The sequence below is a fragment of the Loxodonta africana genome, chromosome 14 (assembly GCF_030014295.1).
Source record: "Loxodonta africana isolate mLoxAfr1 chromosome 14, mLoxAfr1.hap2, whole genome shotgun sequence".
Taxonomy (NCBI): domain Eukaryota; kingdom Metazoa; phylum Chordata; class Mammalia; order Proboscidea; family Elephantidae; genus Loxodonta; species Loxodonta africana.
In genome coordinates this window covers 74462400-74474634 of record NC_087355.1, presented here as the reverse complement: position 1 = coordinate 74474634, position 12235 = coordinate 74462400, and the positions used below count along the sequence as shown (strand labels likewise).

Sequence of the window (12235 nt, the reverse complement as noted above, 5' to 3'; positions counted from 1 at the left end):
TTTTAAAAACTAAAAGATACTCATCCATTTGCTAAACCTGAATTTAACTTAGGTTCCTATATTTGGGCTGTACTTTATTTTCTGCATCAGGTAGCAATTTGGTCCAGAAGCAAATGAAAAGAAAGTAATGCATGTATTTAAACAACTCACCTAGACCTCTCCTCAACTATTCTTCCTTTGGGCTTTGGGCCTTATCTCATTTTCTTGGAACTGCTCTTAAGTGACATCCACTGGAATTGTACCTAGGACAGTACAAGGAAAATCTGAATAGCTCCTAAATTGATTTAACCTAAAGTGAATTTCAGTTGATACAAAGCAAAATTTAAAAAGAAAGAAAAAAAAAAACCTATCTAAACAAAATGTATTAAAAAAGTTTTCATCATTTTAATACACTGGCCTTGAACTATATGTTTTTCTTTCCCAGAAAAGGCCATTTAACAAATAGAATTCACTGGAGTAATTTGCATTGCTAAACATTTCTGGAAAAACAGGTAATATGTCTTTAAAAGCATTTTATGTTCTTTGACTCAATAATTTCACATGTAGGAATTCATCCTAAGGGGACACAGATGTTCACTTATATTTAGGTAGCAAAAAAAAAAAAAGCCCAGTTCAAGGCAGTTATTTTCAGTAGCAAACAACTAGAAATGATATAAATGTCCAAAATCAACAAAAAAAACCAAACCCAGTGCCGTGGAGTCGATTCCGACTCATAGCAACCCTATAGGACAGAGTAGAACTGCCCCATAGAGTTTCCAAGGAGCACCTGGCGGATTCAATCTGCTGACCCTTTGGTTAGCAGCCGTAGTAGCACTTAACCACTACACCACCAGGGTTTCCGTTGTCCAACATTAAAAAAAAAAAAAAAAACAACTTTAGAACAGTTAAATTGTTATGGCATGTCCATTCAGTATAATATCATGAAGCCCTTAAAAATCTCGTAGTTAAACGAATTCTAAAACAAGTAAAATGACATGATAAAGGTAAGAAAATCAAGACAATAGTACATATAGAGTATATATACACATATATCCAATTTTTAAAAATATTCATGTATCTGCTTAGAAAAGGGGTTGTTGGGGGAAAGAACCCAAGACTTTCATGGTGAATGATCTCTAGAAAGAATGACAATCTGTCATTTTCATTTTGGCTGTTTTATTTTTATGCATTTCCTAGTTTATACCTCTTTGTATAGTTTGCAATTAGCATATATTACTTTAATGATAAGAAAATAAGGGAAAAAAATCTTTCACCTGTGTTTGTCAATCTACTCAACTAATACTCTTTTTAATCTGACCATTTATCCATGACTTAGCTCTTTAATTGACACAAAATTAATCATGGTTATTTTCAACCAAGTTTGTACTCCATCCCTCAGCCTATTAAACAAATCCTAGAATGTCTGCTGATTTTACGTAAGTCAAATAATGTTAGATTAGCAACTGGACTGTCCTGGTGTCCACTAGCTACCTCTTTTTGCAAGCAGCGACATGCCCATGATGTCATAATGGCCAGAAATCCGTATCCCATCTACTTCTTTATAACCAAACCCCACCATCTGGATTGTCCTCAGGCTTGACTTGATGCCAGCTTACTTCAGTATAAGGGATTGGAGGAACAAAATGAAATGGTAGAAAAAAAGCCTAAATTTGGGTTAGAATATGGATAGAGAAGGCAGAAGAGAAGGTTAGCTCCAGAGAGCAGTAAAAGAAAACAAAAAAAGAGCCAACAGGGTGAAAGGTACAGTAATTTTTAAATAGAAAAGGCAGTAGTTGTTCAAATATCTGCCATATTACAATAGATACGTTATACTATTAGCTTCCTCAGCAGCTTGCTACACACTTCTGTTCATGAGGGAAACAATAAAAAAATGAATGGCACCACTTTAGTGGGTGCCCAGTGCCCGAACCCACGTCTCTGAGGCTACTTTCAAAGATGATCCAAAGACTGAGTAGAGCCACTTTACAATGATAATAAAAACAGTTAACATTTGTGGAGTGATTGCTGAGTACCAGCAATGCTAAGCACATTATGTATATTGTCTCATTGATTCTCACAACAAACCCATGAGCTAAGTGTTATTAATATCTGTTTTAGAAACCTAGAAGTAACCAATCCAGAGCCTATCCTTGGCAGAAGTATGAGAATGAGGGTGGACAGGAAAGGAAATCAGTTATTTCCGTAACACCTACAATATACCAGGTACCTCATTTCATTTGATGCTTAACAAATATTACAAGGTAAGTTCAGAGTACAAAGCTAATAAGTGAAACCTAAATTTCAAACCATGTTTTGAACCTATCCTAGATAATCTTACTCCAAAGTTCAAGGTCTTACCTCCATAGGATTCTGAACAACCAGGCCATTTTAAGGGTCCTCTGTGGTGGTGCATGGTATTTTCAATTGCATCATATGCATGTGAAAGCTGGACAATGAATAAGGAAGACCGAAGAAGAACCGACGCCTTTGAACTGTGGTGTTGGTGAAGAATATTGAATATACCATGGACTGCCAAAAGAACGAACAAATCTGTCTTAGAAGAAGTACAGCCAAAATGCTCCTTAGAGGCAGGGATGGCGAAACCGCTTCTTACATACTTTGGACATGTTGTCAGGAGGGATCAGTCCCTGGGGAAGGACATCATGCTTGGCAGAGTACAGGGTCAGCAGAAGAGAGGAAGACCCTCAACGAGGTGGACTGACACAGTGGCTGCAGCAATGAGCTCAAACATAACAATGTAAGGATGGCTTAGGACCGGGCAGTGTTTCGTTCTGTTGTGCACAGGGTCGCTATGAGTCAGACCCGACTCGACGGCACCTAACAACAACAACAACATGGTGGTGCAGTGGTTAATGTGCTTGGCCACTAACCAAAAGTTCAGCAATTTGAACTCACCAGTTGCTCCTCAGGAGAAAGATTTGGCAGTCTGCTTCCCTAAACTTACAGCCTTGGAAACCCTGTGTGGCAGTTCTACTCTGTTCTATAGGGTCACTATTAATAGGAATCAACTCAAAGGCAATGGGTTTGGTGGTGTTTTTGGTTAGGGTTAGTGTAAGGATACACCCAACTTTCCAGGGCAGCCAGTTTCACTTCCAAGCCAGACCAGCCTCTGTGGGCTAGACCAAGGAAAAGTTTAGAGAGGACTGAGGAGATGCTGAGACTATACAGCCTAATCCAGTAGACTTCATTTATTCATTCACCTCTTCAACCAAAATCAATGAACATGGCACATGCCAGGGTGGGCTTTGGGGTTACAAAAATGAAATCCATTAGCTGTACTCAAGGAGTTTATAGTCTAAGTAGGAGCATAATCACTGAGATAATGTATACCCTGAGCACCAGTAACCATTGAGCACCACTAAGTACAAAACACTGTCATACTTCACATTTTCATAGAGCCAACCTGATTCACTTTAATCCATATCTATCTCTACCTCTTCAGATTATCAGATTATTAAGTATGAAGATGGAGGGTTCAGCTGAATAAGTATAGTTCCAGAGTTTCCAAAGAGAAAGTAGTCATCTGAAGAGCTCCACGTTTTTCTACCACTGCTCCATCCTTACATTCGCCCCTCTCACTGTTACCCGACCACAGCTAAACAATGTCTGATACATGTTAGGCACCAAGTAAACATTTGTTGAGTGAATGAATGAATGAAACCAGTTATATAAACTCAAATACGAACAAAGATGTAATACCAGTTTTGTCATTTTAGAAACTGAGAGACTGCCCAAGATGAATAAACCAAAAAAACCAAACCCATTGCCGTCGAGTCAATTCCGACTCATTGCGACTCTACACAACAGAGTAGAACTGCCCCACAAGGTTTCCAAGCAGCGCCTGGTAGATCTGAACTGCCGACCTTTTGGTTAGCAGCCTAGCTCTTAACCACTACACCACCAGGATTTCCCAAGATTAATATGTTGGCCTAATATATAAGGCCAGTAACCACAGAATCGTACTCCACTACCTGTCATCATCAGTGAAGAAAATTGTAGAGCACTATGGAGACAGCCCAGTTGGTATACCCAACTGGGATGACTTGGGATGAGCAGAGCAAGCCGTTACCTCAAGTCTGAAAGTGATGCTTGCCTATGTTCTGGTAGGTGGTGCAGCAGGTAGGGAGTAAGTTCCCTGCTCTATATGTAAAGATATGCATTGACATGGATCTCTCCATCCCATTGCAGAAAAAAACATGCAAGCTCCTGCTCTGAGTAGGAAAAAATATGAAAATAGGAGTCTTCCCTTTAATTAAAAAGAATAAATAAATGCTTATTCAGGTGCTCGATCCTTTGTGCTAGCAAGGAAAACAGAAGATACAGAATATTTACTTCTCACGGAGCTAAAAAAAAAAACCTATTTGCTGATAAATTGAGGCAAAATTGTCAAATATGATTAAATTTAACCATGTTCCATTCTCCATTATAAGTGATAAATCTCTTATGTTTTCCTAATTTTCAATCCAAACAGACTAGGAGTCTTGCCAAATTGTTTTACTAATGGAGCCTGTCTTAACCCATCTACAGTTGGCCCTATCTGGCTCCACACTCCTAATCTGCATTCCTATAGGCATCAAAGTTTGTGAAACATGGTTTTTATATTATTGTGGCAGTCATAAAGCATAGTATAGGTTATGGTCATAGGACATAAATTTTACTTGTTAAGCTTTTCAGGTGCAAATGAACTTAAATTGAACTTGCTATATTTTTCTTCTCCTTTCCAGACTTAAACAGAATCCTTTGTTTCATGGACAAAAATAATTTCAGTAAAATTAACTCTCTGTTGTAAACAAGCTGAATCAAATAAAAGTGGTTTGGGTCTGCATAGCTAAATATGTCACTGGATTGCTACTCCTATTTTAGAAATTTGTGGACCACATTTCCCACTTAGCTTCAATTAATAATAATCATCATCAACTACCATTTATTGGAGCCTGCTGTATTTTAAATACTGTGCTAGATGCTTTTTGAACATTTATGTAACCCTTAAGCCACCCTGCAAGTTACGCATTATCTCAGCTTTACAGATGAAGATACTGAGGTTCAGAGTGGCTGAGTAACTTGCCCGAGATCACGTGACCAAAGATTTTGCACCACTCCAACAGCTGCTGCCCTGCAACTGAGTTCCAGCCTCAATAGCAATGCCTCAAATTTAATTATCAAACATTAGTCAAACTCTTAGCTGTGTGTGGCAATGAATACTATAAAAACTGGTCCACACATATGGAGTCCCTGGGTGGTATAAACGCTTAACTCATCTGGCTGCAGATAAAGGTTGGAGGTTTGAGTCCACCCAGAACAAAGGCCTAGCGATCTACTTCCCAAAAATCAGCCATTGAAAACCCTAGGGAGCACAGTTCTACGCTGATACTCATGGGGTTGCCATGAGTCAGAGTCAACTCACAATAATGGGTTTGGTTTGGTTGTCTATAACATACAAATGTATAATGATGCTTAGGCTGAGGTCACATAAAAGCTATAATGCCTGATGTTTCCCCCATTTTTGAAAGCAGAAAATCATCCCCAAACACTTCTTAAATATCTTTATTTTTTATTTTGTTAGCTTTTGTTGTGTTTTTAATCACATGACAATACAAAAAGACATAATTGCCTTGCCAGTCAGCTGTACCACAATCTTGAAAGAAGAAATAATCCCCATGCAATTCGTGACCCACCAGCTATAGCCATTTGCAGCAGCTACAGTTGGCCCTATCTGGCTCCACACTCCTAATTTGCATCTGTACCATATTCTTCATAAAATATATTTTGAATCAAAAAATGAGAAGAAATTCTGGGCATCTCAAGATTCTTGCCCTTCCTTCACATCTACCTTTGCAATAGCAAGAAAAATGGGGGAGTGAATAGGAAATAGCAAATACTTTTCAAAGCATCATTCCTATAAAACAGACAAGTAGGGAAGATGGGGTCTGAGTTATCAGATCCATATACTAACAAAGTCCAGAGGCAAAAGAAAACTGCCAAGACTGGAACTCAGGAGTCTTGTCTCCTGGACAGTGGCTGAGAATCAGTGGGTTAATTTTTAGAAAAAGAACTCACTTTTTGATTTACATAACAAGGGAACTCAGAGGAAATAACTATCAACAATTTAAGAGCAGAATTCAAGAATCCTGCCTCCTTATTTGGCTTTGGCCAAGAGATGATGGGCTCCTATCACTGTCGGTTGAACATAAATTAAAACATCCAGTTATTAGAACATCCAGTATCTAGATGTGGTGGCTTCAAAATTCTATCTCATTTTTAGTCTATATTGTAGTCTCACTGAAGAGCAGAAACCCCAGAGCACAGTTCCTAGTCTTACAGGAAATATTTACAAATCTGTCAAGAATAATGGTTTTGGGAGAAAGAACTTTCTGTGATGATGTCCAATACAAGAGCTACCAATCACATGTGACTACTGAGCACTTGGCATGTGGCTAGGGTGACTAAGGAACTAAATTTTAAACTGTGATTTTTAATGAATATAAACTTAAATAGCCACATGCGGCTAGAGGCTATCAAGACAATGCAGTTTTAGATGCTACAAAAGTTGATTTTAAGTAGATAAAAATGCATTTAAAACAAGTGAGTCTTTTCTTTCTTAGGACTCAACAAAACAGCCAGAAATCACATTATTTTTTCAAAAAGAATCTTTCTCTGGCTAAACTCTGGGGGCCAGTAATGATCTCCCTCCACCCAGTAAGGCAAGGGAAAATAGCATAATTCAGTAGAAACCCTAGCTGCAAGACCTCAGGTGTCCTTTTGTTATTCCCAGGATTACTCTTTACACTTTCCTTTGAAGCTAATCTTATTTTAAATAAAATAAAATAAAAATTTCTTCTTTTTCTCCATTCTTGGTGGTGTCTTCCACTGGAGAGATCCAATGACATGGTTATGTGTGTCTTCCATCCTCTAAACTAGTACATTGACTTCTTTTCCAGACATTTTGGCAAGCACACCAAAGAAACTTTGTAGCACAAAGTTCATAGACTACCTTACTTGTAATGGTCCAATTAAAAAAAAAAAAAAAGACGACGACGACTCTGGGATTCAAGAGAAAGATGAATTTGGAACTGAAAATGATGGGATGAAGGTCATTTCCCCTGAAGAGTTTTTCCAAGTCCACTCATGCAGAAAATCCTCAACTTCAGGAGACTCAAAAGACTTTTCTGTGTGAATTTTCCGATGTTGATTGAGGTAGGCGCTTCTGCTGAAGCATTTCTCACAGTCGGCACATTTGTAAGGTTTTTCTCCTATGTGGGTCCTCCGGTGCCTGATAAGGTTAAAGCTTTGACTGAAGCATTCACCACAATCAGGACATTTATAAGGTTTTTCCCCCGTGTGTGTCCTTTGGTGAATCACCAGGGTGGAACTCTGACTAAAAGTTTTCCAGCACTCAGAACATCTGTAAGGTTTCTCTCCCGTATGTGTTCTCTGATGTCTAATAAGATGGGAACTAAGGCTAAAACTCTTTCCACACTCACAACATTTATATGGTTTCTCTCCTGGCTGGATTCTGCATTCTTCTATCACATCACAGTCCTGACGCAAAGTTTCTTCACATTCAAAACTTTCATAGAATTGCTCTCTTATGTGTGTTTTCTGGTGTATAATAAGGTTTGAACTTCGACTGAAATTCTTCTCACATTCTGGGCACTTGTAGGGTTTTTCTCCTGTATGTATTCTTTGATGCTTTATTAGAGTAGAATTACAGCCAAAGCTTTTTCCACACTCAAGACACTTGTAGGGCTTCTCACCTGTATGTGTCCGCTGGTGGCGAATCAGGCTGGAACTCTGACTAAAACTCTTCCCACAGTCAGGGCACTTATAAGGTTTTTCTCCGGTGTGAGTCCTCTGATGTTCTATCAGGACATAGCTGTGGCTGAAGCATTTCCCACACACAGGACATTCATATGGTTTTTCACCTGTATGTGATCTGTGATGCTGAATAAGGTGAGAGCTACTACTGAAACACTTCCCACACTCAGGACATTTATAGGGTTTCTCTCCTGTATGAGTTCTCTCATGAATAATGAGATGGGAGGTATTACTGAAGCTTTTTCCACATTCACCACACTGGTAGGGCTTTTCTCCCGTGTGTATTCTCAGATGTTGAATCAGGTGAGAGCTGTTACTAAAACATTTTCCACACTCAGAGCATTTATAAGGTTTTTCTCCTGAGTGGGTCCTCTGGTGAATACGCAAATGAGAACTATTGTTGAAGCTTTTCCAACATTCAGGACATTTGTAGGGTTTGCCTCCAGAGGATGTATTCTTCTGGATGGAGACATTAGCATGTTCTTCTAGGTCCCATTCCCAATGATTGGATTTTTCCTCCTCTTTTCCTATAGAATTTTCCCACTGACTCTCTGACTTGCCGTTATTCTCATAGTAATGATGACACCAAATCTCATCTCCTTTAGACAATACCAATAGAGTTTCCTTTGTATCCTCATACTTAGAATTTCGTGGGCCATCTCTTTTAGACCACTTTGACGGTTTCTCTTTAAGTTTATTTGTCTTAGGGTTATTGTGTTGAACAGTTTCCAAATGATTCTTACTCTCATCTCCTGAAAGAATAAAGAAATATTCTAAACATACTCCCTAATCTGCCAGAGGAAAGGAAATTCTGAATTGTCATGGAAGACAAATGAACAGCAGAGTAAAACTTCATGAATTATTTTATATAAAAGAGTTTTGTAAGCTAGTTTTACTCTATGTATTCACCAGAAGCAGGTCACTTAAAATAGTTTTATGCTGGAATTTTTGTACTTAGTAGCAACACTAGTGTATTTGTGTTGTCAGCAATTTCCAAGAGGACTGTTAATCTAAAATTAAGTACATTAAACTTTATTCTCAAAAAAAAGGAGATCGGAGTAGAGGAGAAACTGGGTAGCATCCCATCTGAGGTGAAAACTAGACAATACCTTAGTTAAAATCTAAGCAACTATAGAAATAACAATAATTGCCACAATTTATAAAGAACAAGTAGCTTGCATGTGTTATCCCATAATCCTTAAAAAAATCAGACAGATATTATCATTTACTTTTTTTTCTTAAAAGTGAGAAAACTGAGGCTGAAACAGTTAACACAGCTTGTAAGTAATAGAACAAAGAATCAAATTAAAGTTTGTCTCATTCTAATGCCCTGTTCCTTCCACAACACTCCATAGCTTACACCATATGATACAGAATTTCCCGAGGGTTCAGATCATCTTCTTAATCCCTCACCTGTACAAGAGTTTTTCAAACTCTTTCTCTCCTTGAAGCCATCAGATTCTGAGACCAACCGTTCTTCCTCTTGGTCCATCATAATGATCACAGCCAGGTTAGGGATCAGAAATACTGCAGAAGGAAACAGGTCATGTTTGAAGGTATTTATTGAGCTTTATCCCTCCTCTTTTCTTTCCCACTGTGGCAACAAGACAGTTGTATGCACAGAATGTTCTGTGCCCCACACTGAAAATAAGAAACACGGTCTTAAGCCCTTTTAGAAAATCTTATTTCAAAGGCGAATGTTTAGAATTAACAGTTAATCCAATTTACCTTTTCTAAGGAAATAGCAATAAAAAATTTAAATTTTCACATTAAAGGTCTGAGAATTAAGTTTGAAAAAAAAAAAAAAATGAACACGAACACTTATTGTCCACCACAGCTTAGAAACACTGGTATGTTCTTTTAATTGAAAAAAATAAAAAGTTTTTTTTGAGGATGGCACCAACAATAAAACTTATAAAAACTGTAAGGAATCAATATGCAGGCATAAGAAGAATTTTAGAGTAAATACATGGCAAGAAACTTAGAAAGAAAAGAGAAAGTATTCTGTTTAGTTTCAAAAGAATGACTTGGTCCTTGACATAAGGAAGAAAACTTAGAAGTCAATTTCAAAGAAAAGTTAAGATTTATAAAATTAGTAACAAGAAATTAGGACAAAACAGGAGAGGAGTAATTATAGCCAATAACCCCTAAATAAAAAAGGGAGGTTAAAGATGGGCCTCTTCCTTCCTTGCCTCTTACTAAATCTATAATAATTACAATATCCACTTCATCCTAAACTTTATCTTCTGGAACCAGCCACAACTCTTGACCTATTTTACCCATTACTGAGTCGATTCCAACTCATAGCCATCCTACAGGACAGAGTAGAACTGCCCCATAGGGTTCTCAAGGCTATAAATCTTTATGGAAGCTTTCTCCCATGGAGTGGCCAGAAGGTTCCAACTGCTGACCTTCTGGTTAGCAGTTGAGCACTTAACCACTGCGCCACCAGGGCTCTTTTGACATACTTTAAGAGACCAGAAAATGTGATTTGCCACTGGAGGGCAGCTGTATGTGGACTTGACATTCATTTGAGGAACTCAATAATGGCATCATTGGGGGAAAATAAAAACAGGATAAACGAAGGCACCTGTATGAAAAAAACTTGGCATACTTATGACTTTCATCCTATTTCTGCCCATTAGGTGCCAGGTGGTGAACTAAAGAATTTACGCATATTATTTCTCATTTCATTCTCACAATAGCCCTCTCAGTATTTTACAGGTGAGTGAAAAACTTGTTAAGAAAGTTTCCCAAGGTCACACACCAGTAAGAGGCAGAGCAGGATTCAGCCCCAAGCCTGCTGGACTTGATGTCTACACTCTTATATGTATTACAGTGAACTAGAGCAGGAAGTAGATTTGGGCATAACCGAAAACTGCAAATGAGCCTCAGAGTACCTCATTTTGGAATACATTGACTGAATTTTTAGAAAACAGATTTACCAATGTGAGTTTGTGTTCCCAAAGCACACCCAGCAAGCTAGGTTTTTGTTATGGGCAAAGGTGAAGCTAGTCTAATTTACAAATATCCTCATGGTATTTGAGTGAAACACACACACCACTGAACGCAAAAAAAAAAAAAAGAGAGAGAGAGAGAACCATGTTCAAATGGAGTAATATGTTTTGCTGTCTGAATTACATTATTCTATCAAAGTATACGCAAAGGAAGCAAGAGTCTGGGTAAAAAGGTCCAACATTTTCTCTGTTAACTTTGGTAATAGACTGGGACCCTCGAGAACACTGGTGCAACGAAACGGCTGCAAAATTTAGGTTATAAATGATATTAAAAGTCTGTTCTTAAGATGCCACTCCACAGAGTAAGGCAGTTTTGACCGTCCTACAGCGAGCAGGTGATGGGGTGGGCCAGGCTTTGGATCAGAAGAGCCTGCCAAAGAAAATCCACCGCCTGCAGCTTAGCTTAAAGAACCATTGATAGAGGGACCAGAGGTGAGGTCCCCGGAGACCGGGATCGACTTCTGCAGACAAGAATCTCTGGGAAGCCGACAGGCGAGGCAGGCGCAGTCTGGCCGAAGATGTGGGGCCTCGGCCCCCTGGCAGCATTGAGGTCCCTCTCGGGGGCTGAGACCGCCGCCGGGGCGGTGCTGTTCCCAGTGCTCAGCCCGCAGCCCTCAGCTCCCGTCCCCCTAAGAAGGAACTCACTGTTCTGGGGGCCACACACAAGGCGCCCTTCACCCCCACCAGGCCCTGCTGTCCCGGAGGAACGAGACCCCCGCTCCTTCTGACCCCACCGACCCAGGGTCCTAAGCTCTCAAAACAGGACAGAAAAAGGAAGTTGCCCGACCTTCCCCGACCGGCTTTGCTGGAGCCTCTCTAGGAAACAGTGATGGCAACTCTCGTTGATCTTAACCCTTAGGGGCCCGGAGAAGAAGAAGGGTGCCGGTGGATTTTCCTTCCCTGTGTTTTCTGTGATTCTCTGACTTAGCTAGGATCCCAACACCTGTGCTAAGATCTCGTTCTTCACCTGTCGGGTGCTTTCTACTAGGGGTCTAGTGGGAGCTTATCCTTTTCCCTGCCATCAGGGCATCATCACATTTATCATCATCATCATAGGAATCAAAATCAATAGCGTATTTATTAAGCAGCTATTGTCTCTGTTCTCACCGATATATACTTAACCATCTGTGAAACAGTTGGAGAGCTGAGACACTCATCCGCATACAAAACAGTTAATTTACAAACAATGGCACTAAAAATACTTGGAGAAGCAATTAATCTCTCTGCTTTTACTACAGAGAAAATAGAAGCCAAGCCCTTTACCTCCACGAAATCAAACGTATAATTCTACTGAAATCTGTACCCCTGTTACATTTAAAACAATTCCTTCATCTGTGTGTACTCTTTCTTCCCACCTTCTCGAAAAAGTTTCAATTAACCTTTTTCTCAACTCCAGCCCCACT

General features: G+C 39.3%; 1 protein-coding gene across 1 annotated transcript; it reads right to left on the bottom strand.

Annotated features, from left to right (window-relative positions):
• Positions 1–6996: 6996 nt before the first annotated feature.
• Positions 6997–11612, bottom strand: ZNF572 (zinc finger protein 572). Its single transcript, XM_064268068.1, has 3 exons — positions 11478–11612; positions 9229–9342; positions 6997–8567 (listed from the first exon to the last, which is right to left on the bottom strand). Exons 2-3 carry the CDS (start codon positions 9308–9310, stop codon positions 7048–7050), a joined length of 1602 nt encoding a protein of 533 aa, XP_064124138.1. The 5' UTR covers positions 9311–9342; positions 11478–11612; the 3' UTR covers positions 6997–7047.
• Positions 11613–12235: the final 623 nt, after the last annotated feature.

Excerpts from the sequence above, each read along its gene's own strand:
- ZNF572 (XM_064268068.1), bottom strand. The coding sequence starts at position 9,310 with ATGATGGACCAAGAGGAAGAACGGTTGGTCTCAGAATCTGATGGCTTC. Across the intron at positions 8,568-9,228 it reads TTTGAAAAACTCTTGTACAG|GAGATGAGAGTAAGAATCAT; the intron begins GTGAGGGATTAA and ends TTATTCTTTCAG.